Raw genomic sequence first — 24,429 nt, 5'->3', positions numbered from 1 at the left:
GGGTGCGCAAACGATTCAGCTCCACGGCCACGGAGGATGACGCCTCGACAGCGACTGTTGGCACGGCTCATAGCTGGTATTTCCAAGCCGACAACGAAGAGGACCTTCGTGTCCCTAGGCACGGCAAAGGCCAACTCGATACACCGTCCTTTGTCCGGGCAGTGCCGTTCAAGTAGTGTAGGTTTGTACTGTACAGTACTTCTGGATCTGGATGGTTCCTGGGCGGAGGGGCTCGGCTTACCCCACCATCCCCACTGCGGGCTGCAACTGGGCTGCCAAGCTGGCTGATGGGTTGTTCTGGAATTGGAGAAACGGATGCGAATGACCCCCAGAGTTTTCCGTCGTGCATGATGGTTAAACGAGAATGCCTAGGGCCATCAAAGAACGGCGAAAGGGGAGCAGGAGACGATGCTTGACGGGATACCGAGGAGCACAGCATCGGGATGCCACAACCCTCGAACTTGAGCGGTCGATCTCGTGTATCGGGAAGGAACCGTTGCGGGTGGCAGATCAGATTGCGGTGCTCCGACCGCCAGACACCATGGGTCTGATCGGCCAAGGGTACTGCGTTGCCAGAAAGCCTACAAACACCACACTCACGGCATTCCCTTTCTCCACGTGTGTGCATCTTCGACATGATACGGTGTGTTCTGCCATCCATACACCAACCAATTGCGCACAGCCCCACACAGCACCTAATCAATGGACTCGCGGTGGTGACCGCCCTTTCCTTCCAGCAGCGCTTGAGCCTTTGCAGGTCTCGTGTCCGTGACCTCCCATCCTAGAGGAATACCAGACACCGCCAAGCGCGTTGTCCGGTGTCTGACAACTGCCTCTTGCTTCCCCTGTACATAGGCGCGTTTTCCCTAAGCCCTCGAAAGAAATGCCTCAGCAATTTCAACTGCTTTGTGACTGCACAGTGCGGTATGACGCAATCCCCTCGATCGAGCCTGCTTTCGCAGGTCCGCTTGTCTGGCGACTGCATAGCCGTGGTGACTCTATTACCAAGAGAAACTACCCCGTACGGTACTGTACGACTGCCGCAATCCTGCGGAGTCGGGACTCGGTGGGACCTTAAGCCCCTTCCCACCGGCGGCATCTGATGTCACAAACATTGCTCGTGCTCACGATGCATCTGGTTGCGTCGGGCTGTCCGCATCGGGACTGATCAACTGACCTGAAAAAAAGGGGCAATGCACAACCCCTTTGACAGCCCGACTAAACGGGTTGACACGCAGCTGAAAGGATAGGTAGCCTAGAACCCAGTCTGGACTACGTGTAGTTCCCATTTTCTCTCTTCGCTGCAGTTGCCTTGTAGGCCCATCCAGGATCTCACACTTAAACAGCCATCTAGCTACTCTGGTCCCGCAAACTGAGTGTAGGCTTATCTTGGATCTCACACCCAATCAACCATCCAGTTACCCTGGTCCCGCAAGTTGATTAAGGCCCATTTCACAAAATATATTCCAGAACTCACATGCAGGTGATTGGTTGGACATAGCAATGTTTCCCAGACGCAAATTGGCCTACTGCAACCATCAAAGCTATGGGCACAACATATATAATGTACACCCTCTGTCCATCAAGTCTTTTCCCTTTTGAATTTCAATCGAAGAGAACGGATTCCCCGGTCCCCCTACTCCGTAGATTGAAAACCAATAAGGATCAGTTTGTCATCCAATTCAAAGTCGATTTCAGCGTCCCACAAAAACAACGCCCATGGAACAGTGGGCATGTCGTGATAAAACAAGGGGACAAGCACCTCGGGGATGCCGCTGGCAAGGTTGAGCCAAAACTTGCTTCACCAGCTAGTTAATGGCTCGTTGAGGAACCTCGTGTGTCATTGCATCCTTCCGAAAGGAGATGTTGCGAAGCGGCACGTCGATATCCTTATAATGGTTGTGGTGTTTATATACGTAGCAGCCCACTTACTTGCCGTGCACTGTGGCATCAACGAGCAGTTTTTAAGCGGGATTATGTGGCCGCTACACTAACAATCACCCCCTACACGGACATGTACAAAAGAGTGCATAATTTGCCGTGGAAATGGATCTGGGCAGTCTGAGGCCTTGATGCTCCTTCATCTCTGCGATCTCAGTGGTACATATGTTACTGCTGCATAACTTGTCATCGAACTTCTGGAGAATTGAGAGCTCACCGATTCCATGACACTCGGGGAATTTTGTATGGCGTTCGGAAGAGTGGTAATTGGGGTAAGAGTAGGGGAAAACTACCACACACGATACCAGATATGGCTCGTGACACCTTCATTCCCACGCTACAGGGTCCAGCGCGTCTAAGCTCAGGATGCAGGCTGTCCTCCTAGCTATTCTCTGACAAATCCGAGATGGTGGAAACCTTTGTCGCCATGAATACAGCAACCATTTCATCCGTTTCGTCTCCCAACCCAGGATGACCAGAAACATTCCTTAGACAATTATCAAGTCCCTAGCAGTACACAGGAGCCGTCTCTCAACAACAGTAGCAGTTCCCCCAGCAGGCACAGCGTAAGTCCCTCAGCAGCATCAATCAGATCTTCAGAAGTACACAGAGCGTATCCCTCAGCTGCAACAATCGCATCCTGCACGATTCATCGTTTCCCCGGGCAACAGCACGGAGTCACCAAACCGGACCGGTACCATGTAGCAACACCAACCATGAACACGGTTGTGGAAGCACAAATACCCCGTTACAAGGCTCGCCACACAAGGCTGTAATTCCTATTGCTGTCGTCGGCCAGTCTTCTGCCCCGGTGGACTGCCCTAGCTGTGGCCAGCGATACTTGGCCTCAAGCAATTTCACAGTCGGTAACACCACCTAGTAAGGGCATATTTTAATGATATTTCGGTACCAGTTTGTACCCTCTAACTGACACCAGTTAGTGGTTGGTCTGCTGCCTCGCGCAGTCTGCTCTGTTTGGGCTATGCTCAATACACTATGAATGACGCCGAGGATGTCGAGCATAAATGTGGGTAGGCAGCCTCTTCTAAGCTATATGTCTGCGTTGCCAATTGTATAACATGGATCAGGGGTAGCGTATCGCTCGCCATTTGGCAACGCAGTGGAACCACGAAGGTTCATCTGCACAAAATGCTCGACTCTGTACGCGAGGAAAACCACAGTTCAGGAGAAACTCATTGGGGGGAAGAGGCACTAATGGAGCCGCAATATAGCTGCATTCCTATAACCCTGCTTACAGTACTTAGTTGCCAATAAGTCGAGGAAAGCTCCCCTAGATGCAAAGTAATGCTCGACACAATGTCTCGTATTCATTTACCTAACCAGCATTTTCATTCAGACACGAGGCTTTGATCTCGGCGCTGTTAACATTATATCTCCTTGCTTTCGCTGCTATTCAACTGTACCTCCTGCTGGCCGTTGGCGGTTACGTGCAAGGGTGCAGTGTTGAGCCGTCGTCCTTCTCTGCTATTATGTCAGCAGATGTTGTGTCCTGATCTCCTGTTTACAGCCAGCCGTCAACATGCTACCACTGTGTCATCCTCCCATCATTCGCACCATCACCAAAGGCAGTGAATGCAGCTTTTGTTGCGCTGGATTGGCAGCAGCAGAGTGGGTGTATCCGCGAAGTACCTTTTTTCTCCCCGATGTACGGCGTAATCCTAACTTCAGGAACGAGGTTAGATCCTTATTCGTAAATGGTTCTAGGTATTTCCTTCGCTCTAGGTAAGGCCAACTTGTCACCAATGTACGGATGTTCAGCGTGTCTTGCTTTAGTCACGGGTTCCACTGCTCTGGCGCTTGACCTTTTCTCCATGTACATACATAGCACAGTAAAATACCGACAATGCACAATCAGCTCCTTGCAGAAAGCATCATCATGTGACTGACCTTTACATGCGCACAGGCCAGCCGCATGACGCAGGCCCCAAGATGGGTCTCTGCACCAGGACTACCTTACCCATCTGCCATATCAAATCTTCAATTTCCAACACCATACGCAGAATACCCCACGGGGGGCGGAACCGCGCTCAGAACTCTCAGCAGTAAACCATTATTCACCCTCCGAACGCTCGTCATATCTGCAGGGTCAGTCCGTCCGTTTCGTCAAATAGCTCCAATGTCGGAGCCCGTGTACCAGTACCAGGGTCATAAGACACTCTACATTACTCACCCAGGCCCGGGTTGACTATATTTGTTTTTCCCGGCCTCCGTCTTCATCTACCCCAACAGCACCTACAGGGTATTGTTATGCAAACTTTCCCAAGCCTATCATGCAAGATCTCGTCGTTGAACATGGGAATGCGCAGGCCACCCCAGCACGACAAATGTTCTGGCCACTAAAGCCTCACCTCGGTGACCGCTGCTTACGACTGTGGATGCCTGTGTGCGAAGGATCTTCGCTTTATTCACAGGGCCCTTTTCCAAAAGCTAGTGTATCTGGGTTTGGGGGCGCGGTTGGTCATCGCACCCTTAGCGTGAACACTTCGTGGGTCGTGGCGTTTGAGATCCTGCTCGAATCGCTTCACACTTTGACAACAGCGATGAAGGCTCTCGCGAAACCAGATACATTCTTTTTTTGCTTTTCTTTTTTCTATTTTCCCTTTTTTAAAATAAATAAATAAATAAATATTGGATCCCCTTGAGGCGGTTGATTGTCAATGAGAACCTCATCGGGATATTTGAGTAGACGTTAGGAGACCAGCAAGTTAACAAGAAGGATGGAACAGATGTAGGAATTGCAGCGCCGCGGATTCGCTTGGTGAGTGCCTTTCCTATAATTAGCTCAGGGTTGTCATAGAGGAGAGCGGCGGGAGAGCAAGATAGTACATATAGCAACGGTATAGCGACAAAATGCGGGTCTTATTTTACATGAAGTCCTTAAAACAACCATCCCCAACGCTGCGATGCTAGATATGCACATACGTAAAAGCCGACGACCCACGAGATCCCTTCTCACCCCCCCGGCCACGTGGGCCATGCGATGATGTTGCGAAGATCGATCCCTTGCTATCCGTCCTTCGACCCTCATTGGGCAGTTCCTGCGGGCCCATGATCGGACTCAGGGTCGCATTTAGCTCGAGGAAACGGCCTACAGAGTCCGAGCAGGAAGCCCGGAAGCAACGCGGCACACGGAGCCTCTTCCACCACGAGCAAACTACTTAAACTACATATCTACCAAGTGCCGGCACAATGGGCACCTTCCATACTCATTTTAACGCGGAGCAACCCATAACGGGCTCTAGCACTCACTACCAGCCGCGGAAAGACAAAATACACGAACCATGGGCGGCATCTCACCAACCGGCGCGCTCTTCATCTCAACCCTGAGCGATGAGTCGCGAGCAAACTGCCTGAGGGCATTCTCAAAGGACGCCCAGCATATGCCGCGGCCGCTGCTGGAGGCTACATTGCTGGCTTCAACTTCGGCGTCAGCTCCTGAAGCCAAGACCAAACCCCCGACTTCCGCTCCAAGCAACAACACTACCAAGATCGAGAACCCCCCGAGCTAGGTGGCCAGCGAACGCTTTATTGTGCCGCACCGCAGTTATGTCTTATGCCATGGGATGGAAAACGGACACCTAAGTGTGTATGGGGCGTGTGACAGGGTTGATTTGGGGAACTAGGTGCTGCAGCCCGGTTGTGGGGTTGGGGCCGCAGCAAGCAGAAGGAGGGATGAAGGATTGTGTTAAAAAGCCTGTGAACCGAGATCAAGAACACGCCTGGTATGAGGGAGTAACTGGGAAGGCGGATTAAGGAAACGGGGGAACCACCTGTATTCTTAACTTTATCCAGACTTTGAAACGAATCTGGACCGAAAAGAAATGAGTCATGCCAACCACCTGCCTTCCCATTAAGAAACGCTGAGGTTCTGTTCTTATCATGGTGTCTCGCATTCCACGCTAGTCCGTAGACCACCTGGTAAGCTGAACATTCATTGTGTCCAGCACCCCCGGAATGCGCGCTCCATCTAGCATCACCCAGCCCATCACAAGCCAACAACGACCTCAACTGCGGGCATCACAAAACCTACGTCTCTGCATTTCCCTCAGCCGTAACCGTCATATACCATACACTACTTCGTACCACCAGTTAAACCTCACGTCTCCTTCTCCTTGTATGAAATGCCCGTTAAGTCCAGCCTGGCCCGAGCCAGGTCCGCAGAAAACACAACCACCCAACAAACAGCGTCCAGGGGAGTCTGAGGAAAGGCAAACCCCCCACGAGCAGACTAGGCGAGATAAACCCCCCCGTATGTCCCTGCATTAAAAGGAAGCCATAGACGCCATAAACCCCCTCCTTTTAAACCGAAAAAAATCAAGAACAGAAACGTGCAGAGTGCGACTGTGACCGCGCGAGTGAAACCATGATACGTCCCGTCATCTTCGACGCCGCAAGAATCGTCCATAGCACAAAGAAAAAAGAACAACTTTGCAAGGCCCCGCCTCCGCCTCCGCCTCCGCCTCCGCCTCCGCCTCCGCCACTACCAACCCTTCTCACCCTTTCCGATCCCTTTTCCCTCCCCTGCCCATCTACTCTCCATCCCACCCACCCTTCCTACCTCCTCCAATCCCGCGAACCACGCAGAAACCGGAAAAAGTAAAGAGATCCTCATACAATCATCTGCGCAACCCCCGCCCCGCCAAGCGTCTTGCTCCCCACAAACGCCTGGCCCTTGATGCCCGCGAGCAGGTAGCACAGGCCGGTGAAGGTCAGCAGGACGGCGGCGGCGATCAGCGAGGTGGCACGCGCGATGATGGAGAGCCACTGGACGATGGCCATGACGGCGTAGGCGGCGGCGCGCATGTAGTTTGTCGAGATGCGGCGGATGGCGGCGTCGAACCCGGCCGAGGTGGGGCAGATGCGCAGGAGGAGGGGCACTTCGATGAAGAGGATTATGAACGAGGATACGCTGCGAGAAGCGCGGTACCCCGTGGGTCAGCGGCGGTAGGTCAAATGGTGCGGTTGGTTGGGTGGAAAGCATCAGGGATCGGGCCGTTGAGGGGGGGCTTAGAGGGGTAGAGGGGAAGGGGGAGACGGAAAAAACGTACAGGCAGATGACGCTAAAGATGATGATGAAGACGTAGAACGTGAAAATGTTGGCGATGCCCAGGGCGAAGCAGAGGATCATGGACAGGATGCCCAGCCTGTGGAGCGCGGCGGTGGTCAGCTTCTGGTTCTCATGGACGGGGGTTGCGCTTCGGGCGGTTGTCGACATGTCATGGTGGTGAGATTGTGAGATATCCCCCCCCTTCATCCAAGCGACGGAGCGCATCGTAGAAAACTAAACGGAGCAGCCCTCACCATTGTCCATAGATACCTGCGCAGCAACCGATCACGTTAGCATGCTATGCAGGCGCAGAAAAGTCCCGTCCTAACGATGGCGAGACCGGTGGGGATAGAATCTAAAGACATACTGAAGTTGCGCGTCGCGAATTCCTCCTTCAACGACATCTTGCCGGCGGTCGATCTTTTATACTAGAACAGGTCTCGCGCCTTCGGGAAACCGTCTGCCTCCCCGTGTGTTTCGAGTATGTCAGCTACCGTAGTGTCTCGATCGGCCGTCGAATTCTGAGAGCGCAGGACGATATTCGCTATTTCTGCCGCTGTGCCGTGTGTGGTGCGTAAGCTTGTTTGGTTCCTCGCGACAACTTTGTGTTCGAGAAGAATCAGTCGAATTCGGCTGATCGATGTCTGAGTGGGTAGGGCCGGTGGCTTTGTCTCGGAGCGCTTAATCAAGGAACAAAAGAGCAACTGGCCAAACGTAGTTACTCAAAGCTCGTTGTTTGACAGGATGGGAATATACCTAGAGGTCGGGCTGACGAGCTTCGGGAACAGTTAGCACGTTGTCATTTCGGCCGCCGGCTGGCTACGGGTGGGGAACTCGCGGCCCAGGGGCGGGCTGTGTTCCGATCAAAAAGCCTGGTGATTGGTCGCTGCTGGCCGCTGCTGGCTTCCAGGCCAACCGGACAGGGATGCTGGCATGCTCCACTTACCCTGCGACTCGGCCGGGGCTGCTGTTGGGAACGGGTTTTTTTCTGGGAAGCTTCCGAAACACCTTCCAAACAACGAGGGCTGCATTTACGGTCCGCCGTGGCCGCTCGGTGCTGAAGCGGTCTACTAGTTTCACACACATACGCACCGCACCGGATGTGGATTTTCCAGGGAGTTATATATATAATTCAACATGTCACGGACAGGCAGCTGTTTTCTTTCTCCTGCCAAGTCCCCGTCTGCTGACGTGATGGCGGTTACGCGGCAGGTTGGCGGAGACCCTTTCACGGCTCAGAACCCCGTCTGAATTTAACCCAAGCTAGACTATCAAGAACTCCCCGTTACCACACCCATCCCGACTTCGCGCACTGCAACGCCCAGTTCCCTTCTTTGCTTCAAAGGGCCGTCAAAAAAGAAGAAGAAAAAAGAGATCAAGACGACCACAAAGTCTCCAGAATTCTTCACCATCCTCACCGGGCCGAGATGCACCAGACGCCCGCGATAATGTCTACTCTAGGCGAAGCCTCGTCACACACTCGGCCCGGTCGACCACAATGCAGAAAGCTGTCTAGAGGAGGACCAGGCTGAAAATGTCGTTCTGGACGAACCATTGGCCGGCAGCGTCCTGGCTGAGGTGGAAGGCCTGCGAGTAGGGAAGCGGGTTCTGCTCTTCATCGACCTGCACACGGTAATGTTAACACCAAACACTCGAACCCGAAGAGAAGAATGCGATCGAGTGGGGAGTTGCGCACTAAGAGCTGTCCGTTCACCAAGATCATGATGCCGCCAGTGGGCGTGGGCTGGGCCTCAGGCTCGCCATGCACGTGCCTGATCTTCTGGAACGGGAGGCCCTGTAAAAGGTTCAGCCAACCCAACTCTTTTTCTCACCGCCGAGCGGCGGAGCCTTACTGTGAGCTTCTCAGTGATGTTCGCAGCACCGAGGCTTTGGGCCGACTGGAACGTCAACATTGAGTTCTCTCTCTGTTCCGTGCATCGCATCAGCCATCTCGCTCCCCTAACAATTCTGTTTTAGAAAAGGGCTCTGTGCGTACGTAGAGAATCGCCAGCGCCTTCCTGTCGTTATCGAAGGTGCTGTAGTAATGCGTAACGAACTCCTCTGCGAAGCGGGGCAACGAGAAAAAAAGCCCGATGTTAGGAGCGCTGATTCTGGACTTGGCGAAGACCGCAATCACAATCAAGGAGGAGCTTTCGCATGCCCCGACGTGCACTCACTCGCAATGCCCTGGAAGTCTGCACCGTCGTCGTGTTAGCAAAAGGAAAAAAAACAAGAAAAAATAAAGAAAACAATCACGTCGTCGAGAGGCCGGCGCAAACAGGGCACGACAGGATCGCGGGGTAAACAGGCAGCCCCTCCTCGCCCGCCCGATTTGCGCTGAGGCCGCAGAGAACTTCTTGCGCGAAAAAAACAAACACACTTACCGGCCATTGTGATGGCTTGTTGACGTATGTCTTACAGAAGAAGGAAATCTAGTGAATCCGGAGATGGAACGTAAACTCGGTGGTGGCCGGATGGGTTGAAGTGCTTGGGTGTGGTGGGTTGTCGGTTCTGTCCGTGGGACTGTGCAGGTTTGAGATGGGTACCCAAGGGGGGGCAGCAGCTGCGGTCCACAAAAGTCCAATGGTGGGGTTAATTTCAGCCTCAGGCAAACAGGCACAAGAAAGCTTCCGTGAGTGGGTTCCAATGTCCAGACGACGAACACGACTGCACAGATAAATTTTTGGAAGATTTGAACCAAGCCGCACTTTTCATCCTCTTCTCGCATCCCATGACCAAGGCGTGGCTTTGGAGTCAAGCGCGTTGGACGCTGCGGTCTCCAAACAATCCCTTGTTGGCTTCGCTGAACTGGTAAAACATGCTTTTCTTTGTCCCTCCCATCTCTTATTGCAATGATGACACACTCTTCTAAAGAATGACCAACTGAATCTTCCGTGTTGATCATTCAAATTATCAAGCTCAACAGTCTGATCCTCCCTCGCTGCGTCTATCATGCTGTACCCGTCAACTTGTGACGCCGGATGCTAACTATTGATTAGGTGAATGGGTATCGTCCTCGGAACACAAATTGTGCATTATTTGGTCTCGAGGCTGTTGGCAAAGTTGGATGGACTTCTGTGCAATCAGGCCCTGTGATTCGTTTGCCTCTTGGTCTCCGCGAAGGGGTGCTTTTAAATGCTCTTTGTCATAGTTTAGTTTCTAGTATGCAATACAAGCACCATTTCGCATCCTCGCTTTCATGTCACCACGTGAATGGTGACCCCTCCCCAACGCCTAGAACACTACACGCGAATCACCGTAGTAAAGAAACTCCACCTCCAAGTTTTCAGCCGGCCAACTTATTCATCTAAACGACTACCCTACAATTGAGGTCATAACCCCCCTTCCCCCCCACAACGACACCCAAGCTGAGCTCATTGCTTGTAGAAGCAACGACCTGTCTCGTAATGCTCTATTAGCGCTCTTTCCCGCCCGCCCAATCACCAATCCGCAAGCCACGGCCAGGTAGATCCGCTCGAAGGAACCGCTGTGGTGGACGTGTAAGTGATCATGGAAACGGATGGGTATGTATCTCCGGGGCTGCCAGGGGCAGGAGAGAGACAACAATCGCTCTTGTTGCCATGTAGAAGTGGCGCCTCCAATCCCTAGATTTCGCCTTCAATAGCCCAAACAAAACCCGATCGATCCGATCAAAGTATGGCGCTGGACCTGGTGTGGTCCTACCAGCGCAGTAATCCGTCTGTAGTCCATCGTGTACTCAACAGCGATATTTAAACACGCACACCCATCCCTCATCTTCCTCGCTCTTTCTCACAACTCCTCCTCCTCCTCCACCTTCATGCCCGACGAAGGCTCCGTTTGATCCTGGCTTGCCTGAGAAGCCTGAGCCTTGGCGAGTATATCGCCGAGTGGGTTGGGGGTGGGAAAACTCCCGCTAGGACTCCCGCCGGCGCTGAGGTCACCGAGATCGCCAATGCTAGGCCGAGCTTTCTTCATCGGGCTTCCAATGACATCACTATCATCCGGCAGGCTCTTCCCAAAGATTCCCGCGGCGGCCGACGCCATGCCGCCCGTGCCGAGCGGATTCTGGGGTGGAGTCGCCGCTCCAGCGCTGGGAGATTTTCTGGGGCTGGAGGCGCTGTCCGGTTCGGCAGAGTGTGCCCGCTTGAGCTGGATGGCAGAAGACCGTTAGCATCGGTATGAGAAAGAAGGAGCGGGGCGACATACTCTGATGCGATTTACACCATCGGCTAGTTCACCAGAGAACTTGGCATCTTCAGGGCCGAGCTTGGACTTGTCGTACTTAGCGTCCACGTCCTCCATCTTGCCCAGTATCTCGCTGTTATCGTCGTCGTCGTCGTCATCGTCACTATCAGCAATCATGGTGCTGCTCTCTGCCGCGCCGTTGCTCTTGCGTGCCTTTCTCCTCCTCGTTGATTGGCTGTCTTTATCTCGGAAGGCCGAAAAGCCAACGGTGCCGCTAGTCTTGAGTGGGCCGAGGTTTGAGAAGTCGAGCTGGCCAGACCGCCGCTTCATAGCTCCCGGAGACGCCGTCTGGGATTTCGAGGGTCCCATGACGCCCATTTTTTGCAGTTGGCCTATAGGGTCTTGGTAAGAGAGTGTGGTCTAAGAAGCACAGACGAGATGGGGTACTCACGCTCGCCGCGATAGAAAAAGGTAAACACGGCAAAAGGCTTGTCGGGCCCGTCGATGCCTGTCACAGTCTGAGTGCTGATAGTCTTCGGATCGAGTGTCTTCGGCTTCGCAAAACTAGTCGTGTGCTCAACATCGGCGTCGATTCCGTTGGAGCCTCCCTTGCCCTCGTCTTCGGAGGAGTCGTCGTGGGCGTCAAACTGGGGCGAGTACTCTCCCTTTTTGATTTCTCCCGAGGCGATAACCCGGAACATGGCCACCTTGATCTGGCCGGTCGCCTCCGGGGGCTCGTCATCGTCAGAAGAGAACGAGTCTTCCTCAAAGACGGCCTCGACGGGCGACCGCTCGTCGGCGCCGTACCGGAACGTGCTCCGCGGCCGGTTGGAGCCTTCATCCATGCCCGAATCCCCCTCGCCAGCTGGCTTTTGCCTCCTTCTGCGCTTTTCAAATTTCTGCCTCCGGCGCTCCAGCTTCTCGGCAGCGTCGTGCCCCTTCAGGTCGAGGCCGTTCAGCCACCTCTCCAGGCCGACTTCGCGGAAGAGGAACTCCCTCTCGGCCAGGCCACCGCCCTCGGACTCTGGGACCTGGACCCATCTGCTGTTGACCCAAGTCTCCTCGCCGGGACGCAGCAGCGTGGCCACCTCTTCCTTAGCTCTTCCATCAAAGTAGATGTACGCAGCGATGGTCTCGTTCTCGCTATTGGTCATGGGGATGTAGGGGTCGACCATGCCGAGGCTCTTTCCGCGCTCACCCGGCGAGGGCATTGGGCCGACGATCTGCGGCCTCGGATACGGGTTGCTCGGGGTCGCTCGGGGCATCGAGTAGGGTATCGCGAGACCGGGGGTGAGCAGCGTGATGGAGATGGCAAACTTGGCCGGCTCGGGCCTGTTGGTCTCTCGGTGCAGCTGCGGCTGCGGGACCGGAATGTAACTGTTGATCCGTGACATGCGTGACTGTTTCTGGATACCGTACTCGGGCAGCGGCGCTCCATTGGCATGGATGCTCACCGCGATGCCCTTGTAGCAGGGCATGATTGTGCTGGATTCCGCTGCGGGCGGGAGAACCACAAAATGTCTGCAGCTGAGGTGGCAGGTGATTTTACTACCCCGCGCAGCAGTGTCGGAAGTGGCGGGGAAGGCGTTATGACTTCTGCCAACAATGCCAGGATGGCCCCGTCACTCGCTGCGACTCGCGATGAGAACTGACAAGTTCGAAATGAGGAAATGGCGCGGGACAAGTGCTCCTTCTCTTGTCCAGAGTAGTATTCAGGCAGGCGGGCGGGCAGGGGAACGCCGGCGAGTCGAGCTTCGGCGGTTTGTGCTTTGTGCTAGCGGTGTGCCCGTGTGCCACAGCGCTTCCGGCCTGGTGATTTTTGCTACAATGGGTTCGCAAAGAGGAGCCAGTCTCGCCGTCTTGTAAAAGCCGAACGATAGGGCGCCGCGTGCTGGAAGCAGGGGCTGGACTTCTTCCAGGTTCTGTGCTGCGTTGGCAAGAAAGATTTAGAGGGGTTGGGCCGTGCAAACGACACGCCGCAGGCCCCGGACAAGCCCTGGGCCCGTCAGGATGTATTTATCTGGATCGCCGACCGCTGGTGAAATGAGCCAGCTAATTGCTCAGCTGGCGTCCGCCTATCGAGTTGGCAAATTGCCTATCGAAATCTGAGGCTGAGTGTTGGTGCAAACGAAGTCTGGAAGCGGAGAGAGTGATGGCTGGGTCCGAGTTGCACACAGCGGGCCGGCCGGCCGCGCACGGGCCATTGTCTCGACTGATGATTAGTTGATTATTGGGCGCTGGCGAGCAGTCGATAGCCATGGCACGGCCAACACAGTGCCCAGCTCCGACTATTTCCAGGTAGTTAGTGAATGGTGAGCTGGCATCAGGCACATGGCGGTGCCTGACATGTCACAACGCGCTATGGAAAATGCAATCTCCATGTTTAGATTCGGCCGAGGATTGCCCCGCGCCCATGGACCTCGGGGATTCCGAGCCCAGCTAATCGACATTACCATTTAGAAAAAGAGCAAAAAAAAAAAAAAGTAAACACGTCTAAACACAATTCCATATAATCACCAAGTACACCGCGCTCTACCGGAAAACGCCAAAACACCCGCCCCATCGGCCGTCATCGAGATTCTCTCCGCCCCGTGACCCTCCTCCTCGTGCCGTCTCTGCTCGCCTGACCAGTATAACTAGTCCCAACCCCTGAATCCCTCGACCTGGATCCCTCCCCGCCCTCGCCCTCATCATCCGCCTCACCACCTCCCTGGCTGGCACGGATATCCGGCACACTCGACACCAGCACTTCTTCCCCGTCGCCTTCCTCTTTTTTCACATCCTTCCCCTTTTCCTTAGCAGCTGCACCACTCCCGGTAGAAGGAGCCGCTTCCTGTAGCTTAACCTTCTTCCGCCCACCACTGACCCCGCTAGTAGTAGCAGCAGCAGTAGACACATCCACCGCTCTCCCCTTCCCCTTCCCCTTCTCTCCAGCCTTGATATCATAATCATAATCGTCATCATCACCTTCAACTCCCCTTTCCTCCCACAGATCACCCCCAGGCGATGTTCCCCTCAGGCACCACCCCACAGCCATCAACACCCCGATCATCACCACCACCTCCACCGCCCAGAACGCAAACGTAAACACCCCAAACGCCGTGGCCCACCACGTGTACATGAACCAGCGCAGGCCGCGCAGCCTAGCCGTGAACGTCACGCTCGCGTCGTACACCTGGATCCCCTGGCCCGCCTGCACCTCGAGCAGCAGGCTCGTGGGCAGGCCCGCTGGCTGCGGCGGCAGCGACGGCCGGGAAGACCCCGTCTGTTTCGGCGGGCCACTGCTGCTGCTGCTGCCGCTGAACGAGAGCTGCTCGGCCATGGGGATGGCCAGGCGCACGGCGCCCGCGCGGCGCGGGAAGAGTACGTGGTAGCCCAGCAGGAGCACGCGCGTGGCGAAGGAGGCGAGGGGATCGGCATAGGGGATGAGGGCCGGGCGGGTCGAGGTGAAGAGGATTTGGGTGGTGGCTAGGTAGGCTGGGAGGTCGATGCGGGTTGGGAGGGATGGTTGGGAAGAGGAGGAGTGGGGGGAGGGGGTAATGTATGGGAGGGTGTGTGGTAGTTGTTGTAGTTGTTGGGTATCACCAAGAGCAGAGGCGGCGGAGAGGAGGTGCATTGCGACCATGAAGTTGCCGCGGTTCAGGTTCGCGGGGGAGCGGGGGAGGGTTAGGGAGACGGTTATGTCGTAGGGCTGGCGGTCGTGCATGCGGTTGCGCGCCGAGAGGGCGGCGATGCCAAAGGGGTTGGGCCCGACGCTAAGTCGCAGATGCATATCAGTAACGGCTCAAGATAGAAAGAGAATCAAGCCGACTTACCCATATTGCAAATGCACGGGCACCGTTGTCACCTGGTCCGGGAGGTACTTGTAGTAGAACACAAGATACCCAAACACTGCCGGGACGTAGAGGAGCCCGGCGCCGATTAGTAGCAATGTCGTGGTAATCACCGTCTTCTGAACCCCCCTAGAGACGAAAGTGCGGTGCGCGACACGGTGGATGCTTTGGGCGGCGCCGCGTCCTTCCTCGCGCAGCTGGACGACCAGGTCCTCGAGGTTGTCCGAGTCCTGCGCGGGGTGGTCAGCCGGCCGAAAAAGACGCTTAGCGGCTCGTGCGCTAGATTAGTGATTACCATGGTAGGCAGGACTGCCGCCGTTCGACCGCGATTTGGTCACTAAAATCACGGCTGCTGTTTGTAATTGCAAGCTAGGGATGGAGAATGGAGGAGGCCTCGAACTTAGATAAGTGGGGGAGCTTTCAGAGCTCCCGAGACTGATGTCACACCGTTTCTTGGCATGGGAGCTCGGGTGTTCCCAAGCATGTGCTTCCCGCAACTCCAACTTCCCTCACGATGAACAAGGCACTGTACCTTAACAATCAGAATACATATGCTCAAGCCCCTCAACAAACTACTCTGCTCCGGTGAAGAAGGAAAAAGGAATAAATAATGTCAAAGTACACGTCAGGTAGCACGCTATACATCCCCAAACGCAACCCTAGATGAAACCAACAAATGAGAAAGCGCCAGACAAGGCAGACTCGACAAACGAAAAAGAAGAAAAAGGTATATGTTGCACCACTACCGTCGACCATTCATCATCATCATGATCATCTCATCCCCAAATCAATGCTTTTCGAGTAACACCCCCCCTCAGTCTAGCAAGGCTGCAAATAATTGCTCGGGACCAGCCCAACCAGCCCGTTCCCGCCCTGCACCGTAGCCTCCCACCACCCGTCGTCCTGGTGCCGCAAAATGGCCAGAATGTCCCCCTTGGCAAATCCCAACTCCTCGGGTATCGCAGCTTGATACATGTACAATGCTCGGGCTGCGCACGCCGTGTTAGTAAACGAAGAACATCACGGTTGGAGCAAATCGAGGGAAAAAGGGGGAAGGAAACTCACCAAAATGCAAAATCGGCCTCCCATCCCTCGTGTACCTCCCCGCGTCAGCCGCTGCAACGCTCTTGCTCCTCGTCCTCGACGCTGCCTGTACAGGGCCCGCACCTTCGTACAAACTCATCCCATTATTCGCCCCGCCGCCACCGCCACCACCGCCGCGCATACTCATGCTCGACGCGGTATTACTCCTATTATGCCTGCCCCTCATCGAACCGCCATAGCCATCATCCTGCTGTCCGGCCGCCGGCCCCGTCTGCGCGAGCTGCATGGCCATGTGGTCCATACCCATGCCGCTCATGCGGCTCGACGGACGGGCGTGCTGCTGTTCCATCCCGCTGCCCCTGGGGCTGTACGGCGAGGGCGAGACCGACCTGGCCATGTCGCTGATGCTTGGGGATGCCCCGCCGCCGCCGCCCCCTCCGCGGTAGTACTGGTCGGACCCGCGCTGCTGCTTCGGCGTCATGGCCAGCTGCGTGGCTGACCCGCGATGGCTGCTGGCGTACACGCCCGGAGACGCGGATCGCTGGTGGCTGTGGCCGTAGGAGCCGCTGCCGCCGGCCGCGGGGCTCGCGCGGGACCCGGGCCGGGGCGAGACGCTTCGCTGCGGTCCGGGCGACGGGGCACGGGCGACGTCACTGGATCCGCGCCTGGTTCCGGGCCGGGACATGGGGCTGCCGTAACTACCACCGGCTCCTCCTCCCCCAGCCCCTCCTCCTGCTGCTCCCCCACCAGAACCCGGCCTGTCAGAGGCGCTGAACAAGCTGCGTGTCTGCTGCTGGAACTTTTGGGAGGACTCCTTCATCGCTTTGGAGGTAACTGCCGGTGGCGGCACGCCTAGGCGTTGGACTTGGTGGTCGTAGGATGGAGGCGGGGTCCCGCGCATCGCGGCGGCGATTATGCTATTGCTACTGCTCCCGGGCCCGGGGACGGAGCGGGAATGGGGGCTGGTGCCCGGGACAGGGGTTGCAATGCCGTGGTAGTGGTCGGCCGAGATTCTCCCCGCCGGGTTCTTGCCGGTCGTAACACCCTTCAGTTCGGCTAGGGCGAGCGCGATGGGGTCATCCTCCGGGGTACCCGGTGCTGCGGCCTGCTTCTGGCGGTCAGGCGTCTCGACTGCAAACACATTCTGGCCCACGTTGAGCGCGAGGCTTGCGTTGGCGGCAATAGGATCCGGGCTGACACTGCGGTCAGCCGTGATGACTTGATTGTCCTTGGCTGCGGCAAGCTGGGGCCGGCTTTGGTTGTTCGAGGGGTGCCACGTGTTTCGGTTGTTTGGCGCAACCTCCTTGGTGCTCCTCCGTCGGAAGGGGCTGTGGTTTTGGAAAAAGCCGCTCTTCTTCTTAAGAACCTTCTTGTCGGATGCAGCTGCGGGAGGCAGCGGCTCTTGCTTGGCCTGCGGGGGCTCCTGGCTCGAAAACGACGTTTCGCTATGCGAATCTCTGCTAGAGGGACGCGCGGATGACGTTGACGGCGCGGTGCTCAGGTCGGATGCCGTAGGCCTGCAGAGCATCGTCATACCATCCATTGGATAAGGGTCGTGGGGAACAGGCGCAAACTCGGTAGGATCGTACTCCAAGTTGGAGGCCCGAGGGGCCTGATAGCTCCGGGGTGCTTCTCTCCTCGGGCGCTGGCTATCCTGCTGCGGCGCCATGGCGGGGGCCTTCTGGGGCGTCACGGTGGCCTCCCGGCTCTGTGGCTTCCCACCAGTCTCGCCGTGTCCGAGATTCCGAGCCAGCGTCGAGTTGGGGTCGTGATGGGACTCGAACACCGACGGCTGTGGGGAGGAAGAGCGGAAGGCAGGGTTGATGCTCCGTGGAAATTGCGCAACCGAGTAGTTCTCGTCCTCGGACACTTCCGACTGCGAGTCGACATCGCCACGGCAGAAGTTGATGTACTTGGGTGCGTCGGGAATCTCTTGGCCCGTGCCCTTCTCCTTGATGAAGTTGGCAATGTCTTTCTCAACCTCCATCTTCTCCAGAGACAGACGAATCTTCTCGCACGACGCATCGTCGCTGACACAGACGGTGGATGCAATGTTTGCAAAAGTCCAGAGACTGCTTTTGGTGAAGTCGAGGCGCTCCTCCTCGAGGTCCTGGAACTTGTCGGCAGCCGCCTTCCACTCCCGATTCCAGCGGGCAGTCGTCTCCTCGAGCACCTTGACGGCGGCCTCGTATTCCGTGTTGGATGTTGCCAAGCTAATCTGCGTCTTCTCGAGCTTGGCCTTGTTCTTCCTCTCCTCCTGGCCCATGACCATGTGCCCCTGGGCTAGGTAGCCCTTGATCTTGAGGCATTCCTGCTCGTAACGATCCCGGGTCTGTGCGTGTCAGTGGTGGGATCCCGCGTGGTCATCCGCGGCTGGGCTCACCTTGTTGACCAACTGAGTCTGCTGGATCTTGGTCTTGAGCAGCTTCTCGACCGTGTTCTGCACAATCTTGCGTCGCTCTTTCATGCCTCCCGCAAACGCGGCAAGCGGCTCCTCCAGCTCGCTCTTCATTTGAGCAGCTATGTTCTGGTGCTGCTTCGCCATCGACTCGACTTCGCCCCGCACCGTGTCGAGCGACGTCTTGAGCGTCCCAATCTCATGCGACCCTAGAGGCTTGCGACATAGCGACATGAGCTTGCGTGCATACTCGTCCTCGATCGATGCGCGCGCTGTTGCGGACCGTCAAGTTAGCGCAGGCGCACCGTGGATCATGGAAGACGAGCAGACACTTACCACCGTAGAAGGCGCGCAGTTCGTCACACGTCTGCTTCGCATTGTGCATGCGCTCGAGGAGGGGTCCGACGCCGGCATCGTCCTTGCCCCAGAAGTTGTTGGCGACTGTTCCACAGTTAGCCTCGAGTCAGACGAGAGGGTCAATGGCCTCATTGAGCGTGTCGTATGACTTCATACAGGAAAGGGCGACGGCCGGTCCCTCGTTTGAAGCGGCCAGCATTGCACCTTTACGGAGCAAGAGCGGAGCCCGGTGTTCAATTGTAAGTTTCTCAGCACGGACAGCGATGATCGAAGCGAAAGTAGCCCAGAGATGGCAATCCCACTCGGCGGGCAGATGTTGTCGTGAAAATCGTCTCGAAAATCGACAATCGCCAGCGACAATAAGGCTGCGGCTGAAGAGCGCAGTAAAAATAAATCCCGTGTCGGATACAAAGTGGTTGAGTGTCGTGTGGTACTGTTCACGCCGCGGCAATCGGGTTGTTGACTTTCCTTACTGCTGAAGTTCGGGGCTGGTAGTTGCCAGGGGCAACAGTGCCGCCTTGCCCTGCCGAGCCGCCCAGCTGCGTGTCGCTGCAAGCCATCTCGGAGCTGACCCCACACCATCCCATCTTTCCCAATGAGCATGGTAGCTGAAAAAATTACAATGTGTTGTGCGCCCGCCTCTTGGTTACACCGATGTGACAATCTCAAGAGTATCGATACCTCTCAACCATCATCATCCTTCCCTGGATTGATGTACGTAGATCAAGTGTACTCCCTGATAGTTTAACTACTAAGCAAGTGGCTGAGTTCGCTGACTAAATGATAACCAGTCTCCAGGTACCATCGACGCTAGTCCCTCCGCTAATCGCCGCCAAGCCGTAATGTATCAGTGCCTGGCTCTTGCACCCTCAAAATCATGGGTCCCGCATCAAATATACAATTCTCTTGATTTAAGACCTCCTCACATGTCTGAAGTGCCTGCTCTGGGGCCGTTGCTGGCCCACGAGAAGCGAGTCGGATAATCGACTGTGTCCTCGGTCATTTTGGCTGCATCTAACTGCATTCTGCTTACTTAATGAAGAAAAGAGTAGCGAGCAGAAGAGTAGGGATTAAAAGTTGACGACTTCAAGTAGTCGAGCTATATAGCTAGATCAGTAGAGCGGCGTCGAACATCCTGTAGTCGGATACGGTAATAATTCCCAGGAGACATAGCCGATTTATCAGGCTTGACCAAAAGTTGTTGATTACACGGGACCCAATGTCTCCCAGGAACGGCCAATTCTCCATCATCCATCCTCCCCAAACAAAATTATCACGTCCGGTCTTTCCTCCTCAAGTTCAACACGTCACTTAACCGAACAGGTCCTTTCGCGCCCCAGCCAGCCTGTCCACTCTCCACATCAGGTCTGATCGCTACGTACCATGCCCACGCCCTCCTGTCCAGCTCCGCAACGCCGAGATGATCCGCCCAGCTGTCAAAGACAATCCTCAGCGCCCCAAGAAGCAAGCCGAGGTTCTCCTCCTTCTCGGCTTCTATCGCCTTTTGCGTCCTGGCCTTCTTGGCACTCTTCCCCGCTGCAGCAGTCGCCTCCGCCCCCTCCTCAGTCGCTGCCGCCGCACTCGGAAAGCTCTTCAACAAGTACCCCCTCGCCGCCTCGGGTCTGTGGATCTGCATCCCCGCCACGCCGGTAACCTGGTGGATCTTGGTGCCGCTGCCGTAGCCGCCAACCATAGACTTTGCCCTTGTCCCCTCCAGATCCAGGCCCCAGACGGCCTCGCCGCCCAGCGACACGTCGGCGCCCGTCTTGCGCAAGCGCTCGCTCAGGGCCCCGGCGACGCAGTTGCGCATGAGACGCCACCGGTCCGGGCCCAACAACGTGCCGCCGAACCAGCGGGTTAGTACGACGAGCGTGTCAACCGTGTTGGCCTCGCGCATGACGCGCAGCATCAGGTCGCCGCAGCCCGTTTCGCCGTCGTCGAAGGACTCTTCGCGCACCCGGTTGCTGTTGCTGCCCGCGGACGGCCGTAGGCGGTAGGCCCAAGCGTTGTGAGTGGCGGTCTTGAGGTTGGGAATAGCGTCGAAGAGGGACTGCACGAGAAACTTGCGTTGGGATGGTTCGCTGATGTGCGTAGCGCGGGCAATGAAAGTTGAGTCCTTGAGGGAGATGGGCTGACTGGCCGCCCAACTGGTATTCGGTGTGGGTTTGAAGGTGGCGGTTGCTGAAGATGTTTGGGTCTCCGTCTCTGCTTGTGTTTCCGAGGCCGAGCCAGACGCTTTAGCACCCTCGTCCGGCTGCCGCTGTTCACCCACAGTCTCCTCGCCGCGCCACTCATACCCTCCCCTCTTTAGCACGGCAATCTCCCTCCCCATAACCCTCACCCGCGGCTGTCCCTCCCCCCATCCTTCTTGGTCGGCGCTCGGCCCCTTTTCCAGCCCGATACTGACGGCCTTTGATCTCGAGTTGGCGCTAACGACTGCCTGCGCTAGGCTGAGCCGACTCGAAAGCGGCTGCTCCGGCATGGTATGCCGTAGTAGCTCAACGGCAAAAGCAAGGACGAGCGGTGACCTGTTTGTTTCAATGACTGTCTTGGAGATGCGCTCCTCGTCCATGCAAAGCGGCAGCTCCAAGGAGCGCTCCAGCTCCCGGGGCGTCATCTCGACAGGGCCGTTCATGAACAGACCGTTCCTGGCCCGCTTTGCTGACGAAGCCGTACCGGATTCGGGAGCGCCGCGCTTGCTGCCACTGCTGGGTGCGGCAGAGCCACGCTTCAGGGCTGCCTTGCAGGCGTTTTGTAATGGTTTAGCGCTCTTGTCGCCTTTGAGCGCTGACTGAACCGCTTCTAGCGGGGCTTCTGCGATTTGCTTGATGCTGCAGGCCGGTATGAGCCAGTGTTATTTCTGGCAAAGAACAATACCAAATCCGCTCTTCTCAGTCCGGCCACGCGATTCAATTTTGGCTCACCTTCTCAGGTCGGCAGCCTGGAGGGCCTTGATTTGCGCCATGGCTTGCATCATTGGGACTTTGCGACCGACTGTGAGCAGCCGGAGAAGCTCTTGCAAATCTTGCTGTGTTGCCATGTCGGTGGTTTGCTGATTGTGAACTGCGCGAGATCTCAGATCGGTTCAAGCTTGATGAAACTGGGTGGTGGTTTTCGTGAAGGTGGTGATGTGAGTGAATCCCTGGGGTCGGGAACGAATCAAAGAGACCCCTTGCCTGTCAATCCCCGGCAGGCAGTTGCAAGCTTCGCTAGCTTACATAATCTCAAAGTGGAAGTTTGGATTGGTCGAGCAACTCGGACTCATTTTGAGTTGCTCGAACATCTGATTAGCCGCTTCTGTTTACCAAAGGTCCTTTGACATTGTGAAACAGTATTGGGGCGAACGGTCCGAAATGATTTCCAGGCTCAATTCATTGGCATAGCGCATCTCCGGAAACTCTCACTATGGCATCCCGACTCCGGGTACCACCCCGGCTGCAGCTGTGCTGCCCTCACAGCAGCTGGCACTCATCAAGAAGCTTCACCTCCTCAGCCAGATTCGGAGCATCTAGCACACCTCGAAAAGCGCCTGTAAAACCGGCAACCGTCAGGCAACCCCAACAACCTTCCAAAGCCACAAAACCAACCCCAACCTCCTCCTCCTCCTCCTCCTCCTCCTCCTCCTCCTCCTCCTCCTCCGCTTCCTCTTCTTCCACAAACTCCAATCCCAAAGCCGAATCCATCGACGTCCTCTTTCAACAACGCAAATGGCCCCTCGTCGGCGCGGGCTGCGTGGCCCTCGTCATTGGGATGTACACGTCGCTCCTGGTCTCTGCCTCGTTCAAAGAAGAAGACAAACCCCCTTCCTCCCCTAGCGCATCTCCGCAACCATCCCCACCCGCATCCACATCCGCATCCTCAAGCGCATGCGCATGCGCATGCGGCCCGGCCTCGCACCTCCAACCCACCGGCCTCCCCGCCACGCTCGACACGTCCACCCCGGAGGCCGCCCACCTGTCGGCCACGTCGTTCGATAAGGGCCTCGACATGGAGGAGTCCGTCATGGGGATCCGCTCGCTGCGGCGCGAGCTCGCGGCGCGCGCCCGCGGCCACGTGCTGGAGGTGGCGGTCGGCACGGGCCGCAACCTGGCGTACTACGACTGGAGCGAGGTGGTGGCGCTGTCGCGGGACGCGGACGACGAGACGCGCGCCCGCCGGGAGAGGGAGAGGGTGGTGCGGGTGCTGGAGGAGAAGAAGAAGACGCCGCAGCAACAGCAGCAGCAGCAGCGGAGCTCCGGGTGGTCGCTGTGGGCCGGCGGGGATGGTGGTGAGGGTAGTGGCGATGGCGGGGCGGAAAAGGACAAGGATAGGGGCGTTGCGGAGCTGGGCAGTTACGAGGGCGAGGTGCTTAGCTTTACCGGGGTGGATGTCTCGGGGGATATGATGGGTGTCGCGCGAGACCGCGTGAGGGAGGCGGTGCCAGGTTTGAAGAAGATCATGCGGCGGCGGAGGTTGGAGGCGATGCCGAGGTTGGGAGGGGACGCGGCCGGGGAGGAGGCGGTGGTGGTGGACGCGCTGGGCGGGAGGGTCAGGCTGGTGCTGGCGGATGCGCTGAAGGGCCTGCCCAACCCGCCCGCAGGGCTGTCGCCCGCGGCCGGGAAGGACCCCGAAAAGTTCGACACCATCGTCCAGACGTTTGGCCTGTGCAGCGTGGCGGATCCGGGCAAGCTGCTCGCCAACATGGCGGCCAAGGTGCAGCCCGACACGGGCCGCATCATCCTGCTCGAGCACGGCCGCGGCTGGTACGACTTTGTCAATAAGCGGCTGGACAACAACGCCCTGGGCCACTTCCAGAAGTACGGGTGCTGGTGGAACAGGGACATTGAGCAGCTCGTGCGGGACGCCGCCCAGGTGGTGCCCGGTCTCGAGGTGGTCAAGCTGGAGAGGCCGTTGCTTTTCCAGTGGGGCACGACGCTGCTGATCGAGTTGAGAGTGAAAAGCCGGCAGGCTGGTGGGAAAGAAGACGTAAAAAGTGGGGTTCCGACTTAAAGGGGTTGTATTTCATGACCTTCTTGAGAGGCATTGTAAACTAAGTTCTGTACGGTGCGATAGATATTAGAGGCCTGCTGTACGATGGAAGAATGATAGCCGACGGTGAGGCTGTCAAGACGATCTTGGGGTTCCTATCGCTAGTCCTGGCCTCCAATGTTATGCCCAGTCCATGCTCGAACCATCACTCATTGCACGCCTTGCGGCTTATAGACAAGGCCGCATAATCACCCAAGGGGCCAATGTCGTGATTGGAGACTGGTTATATTTTCCACTCCACCCACCATCCATCTTGGTACACACTACGGCCGATGCAACAGAAACGGACATGTCTAGACAAAAACCCCGTCTATCCCGTCCATTCGCGCCATCGCCAAAGAACCAGATGTTCCTCTCTTCTCCGGTGCAGGAACCACCCCCCACCAGCCGTAACAAGTGAGCAGAATAGGATAGGTGTTAGTGTTACAAATACAAGTGTTCTGTGTCCCAAAGCATTTTCCATCTCGGGGCCCGTTCCGACCTTTTCTTTTCTGATCTCCATCCTCCTTTTGTTTTGCCTGACCTTCCCTCTTTCGAGCTTCTGTTGCCCGTTTTCCCACTCCGGGGATTCGTCCCTCATAGCGCCCAAGCCC

At 56.5% G+C, this 24,429-nt stretch overlaps 8 protein-coding genes across 8 annotated transcripts; 2 read left to right on the top strand and 6 right to left on the bottom strand.

Annotated features, from left to right (window-relative positions):
* Window positions 1–5,243: 5,243 nt before the first annotated feature.
* Window positions 5,244–5,471, top strand: MFIFM68171_06161 (uncharacterized protein; the record flags this gene model as incomplete). Its single annotated transcript, XM_071061581.1, has 1 exon — window positions 5,244–5,471. The coding sequence occupies one exon, from the start codon at window positions 5,244–5,246 to the stop codon at window positions 5,469–5,471; it is 228 nt and encodes a 75-aa protein (XP_070917682.1).
* A 1,099-nt stretch (window positions 5,472–6,570) lies between these two features.
* TVP18 (Golgi apparatus membrane protein tvp18) lies at window positions 6,571–7,413 on the bottom strand (the record flags this gene model as incomplete). Its single annotated transcript, XM_071061580.1, has 4 exons — window positions 6,571–6,871; window positions 7,011–7,106; window positions 7,264–7,279; window positions 7,377–7,413. 4 exons carry the CDS (start codon window positions 7,411–7,413, stop codon window positions 6,571–6,573), a joined length of 450 nt encoding a protein of 149 aa, XP_070917681.1.
* Window positions 7,414–8,521: 1,108 nt separating this feature from the next.
* On the bottom strand, window positions 8,522–9,400 carry NTF2 (Nuclear transport factor 2; the record flags this gene model as incomplete). Its single annotated transcript, XM_071061579.1, has 6 exons — window positions 8,522–8,632; window positions 8,706–8,804; window positions 8,863–8,934; window positions 9,006–9,070; window positions 9,187–9,204; window positions 9,394–9,400. The coding sequence occupies 6 exons, from the start codon at window positions 9,398–9,400 to the stop codon at window positions 8,522–8,524; spliced, it is 372 nt and encodes a 123-aa protein (XP_070917680.1).
* A 1,380-nt stretch (window positions 9,401–10,780) lies between these two features.
* On the bottom strand, window positions 10,781–12,654 carry MFIFM68171_06158 (Beta-lactamase-type transpeptidase fold domain containing protein; the record flags this gene model as incomplete). The annotated part of the gene is made up of 3 exons (XM_071061578.1): window positions 10,781–11,140; window positions 11,198–11,568; window positions 11,628–12,654. The coding sequence occupies 3 exons, from the start codon at window positions 12,652–12,654 to the stop codon at window positions 10,781–10,783; spliced, it is 1,758 nt and encodes a 585-aa protein (XP_070917679.1).
* A 1,091-nt stretch (window positions 12,655–13,745) lies between these two features.
* MFIFM68171_06157 (uncharacterized protein) lies at window positions 13,746–15,307 on the bottom strand (the record flags this gene model as incomplete). The annotated part of the gene is made up of 3 exons (XM_071061577.1): window positions 13,746–14,931; window positions 14,992–15,239; window positions 15,305–15,307. The coding sequence occupies 3 exons, from the start codon at window positions 15,305–15,307 to the stop codon at window positions 13,746–13,748; spliced, it is 1,437 nt and encodes a 478-aa protein (XP_070917678.1).
* A 521-nt stretch (window positions 15,308–15,828) lies between these two features.
* On the bottom strand, window positions 15,829–19,007 carry HOF1 (formin-binding protein; the record flags this gene model as incomplete). The annotated part of the gene is made up of 5 exons (XM_071061576.1): window positions 15,829–15,998; window positions 16,075–18,385; window positions 18,437–18,723; window positions 18,788–18,892; window positions 18,965–19,007. The coding sequence occupies 5 exons, from the start codon at window positions 19,005–19,007 to the stop codon at window positions 15,829–15,831; spliced, it is 2,916 nt and encodes a 971-aa protein (XP_070917677.1).
* Window positions 19,008–20,081: 1,074 nt separating this feature from the next.
* MFIFM68171_06155 (Impact N-terminal domain-containing protein) lies at window positions 20,082–21,848 on the bottom strand (the record flags this gene model as incomplete). Its single annotated transcript, XM_071061575.1, has 2 exons — window positions 20,082–21,639; window positions 21,733–21,848. The coding sequence occupies 2 exons, from the start codon at window positions 21,846–21,848 to the stop codon at window positions 20,082–20,084; spliced, it is 1,674 nt and encodes a 557-aa protein (XP_070917676.1).
* A 365-nt stretch (window positions 21,849–22,213) lies between these two features.
* On the top strand, window positions 22,214–23,797 carry MFIFM68171_06154 (Putative methyltransferase oms1; the record flags this gene model as incomplete). Its single annotated transcript, XM_071061574.1, has 1 exon — window positions 22,214–23,797. One exon carries the CDS (start codon window positions 22,214–22,216, stop codon window positions 23,795–23,797), a length of 1,584 nt encoding a protein of 527 aa, XP_070917675.1.
* Between the last annotated feature and the right edge of the window lie 632 nt (window positions 23,798–24,429).

This window comes from Madurella fahalii (genome assembly GCF_045866475.1).
Source record: "Madurella fahalii IFM 68171 DNA, scaffold_3, whole genome shotgun sequence".
In the NCBI taxonomy this organism is placed as follows: domain Eukaryota; kingdom Fungi; phylum Ascomycota; class Sordariomycetes; order Sordariales; genus Madurella; species Madurella fahalii.
Note: the sequence above shows the minus strand (reverse complement) of the source record. Positions and strands in the feature narration are given on the sequence as shown.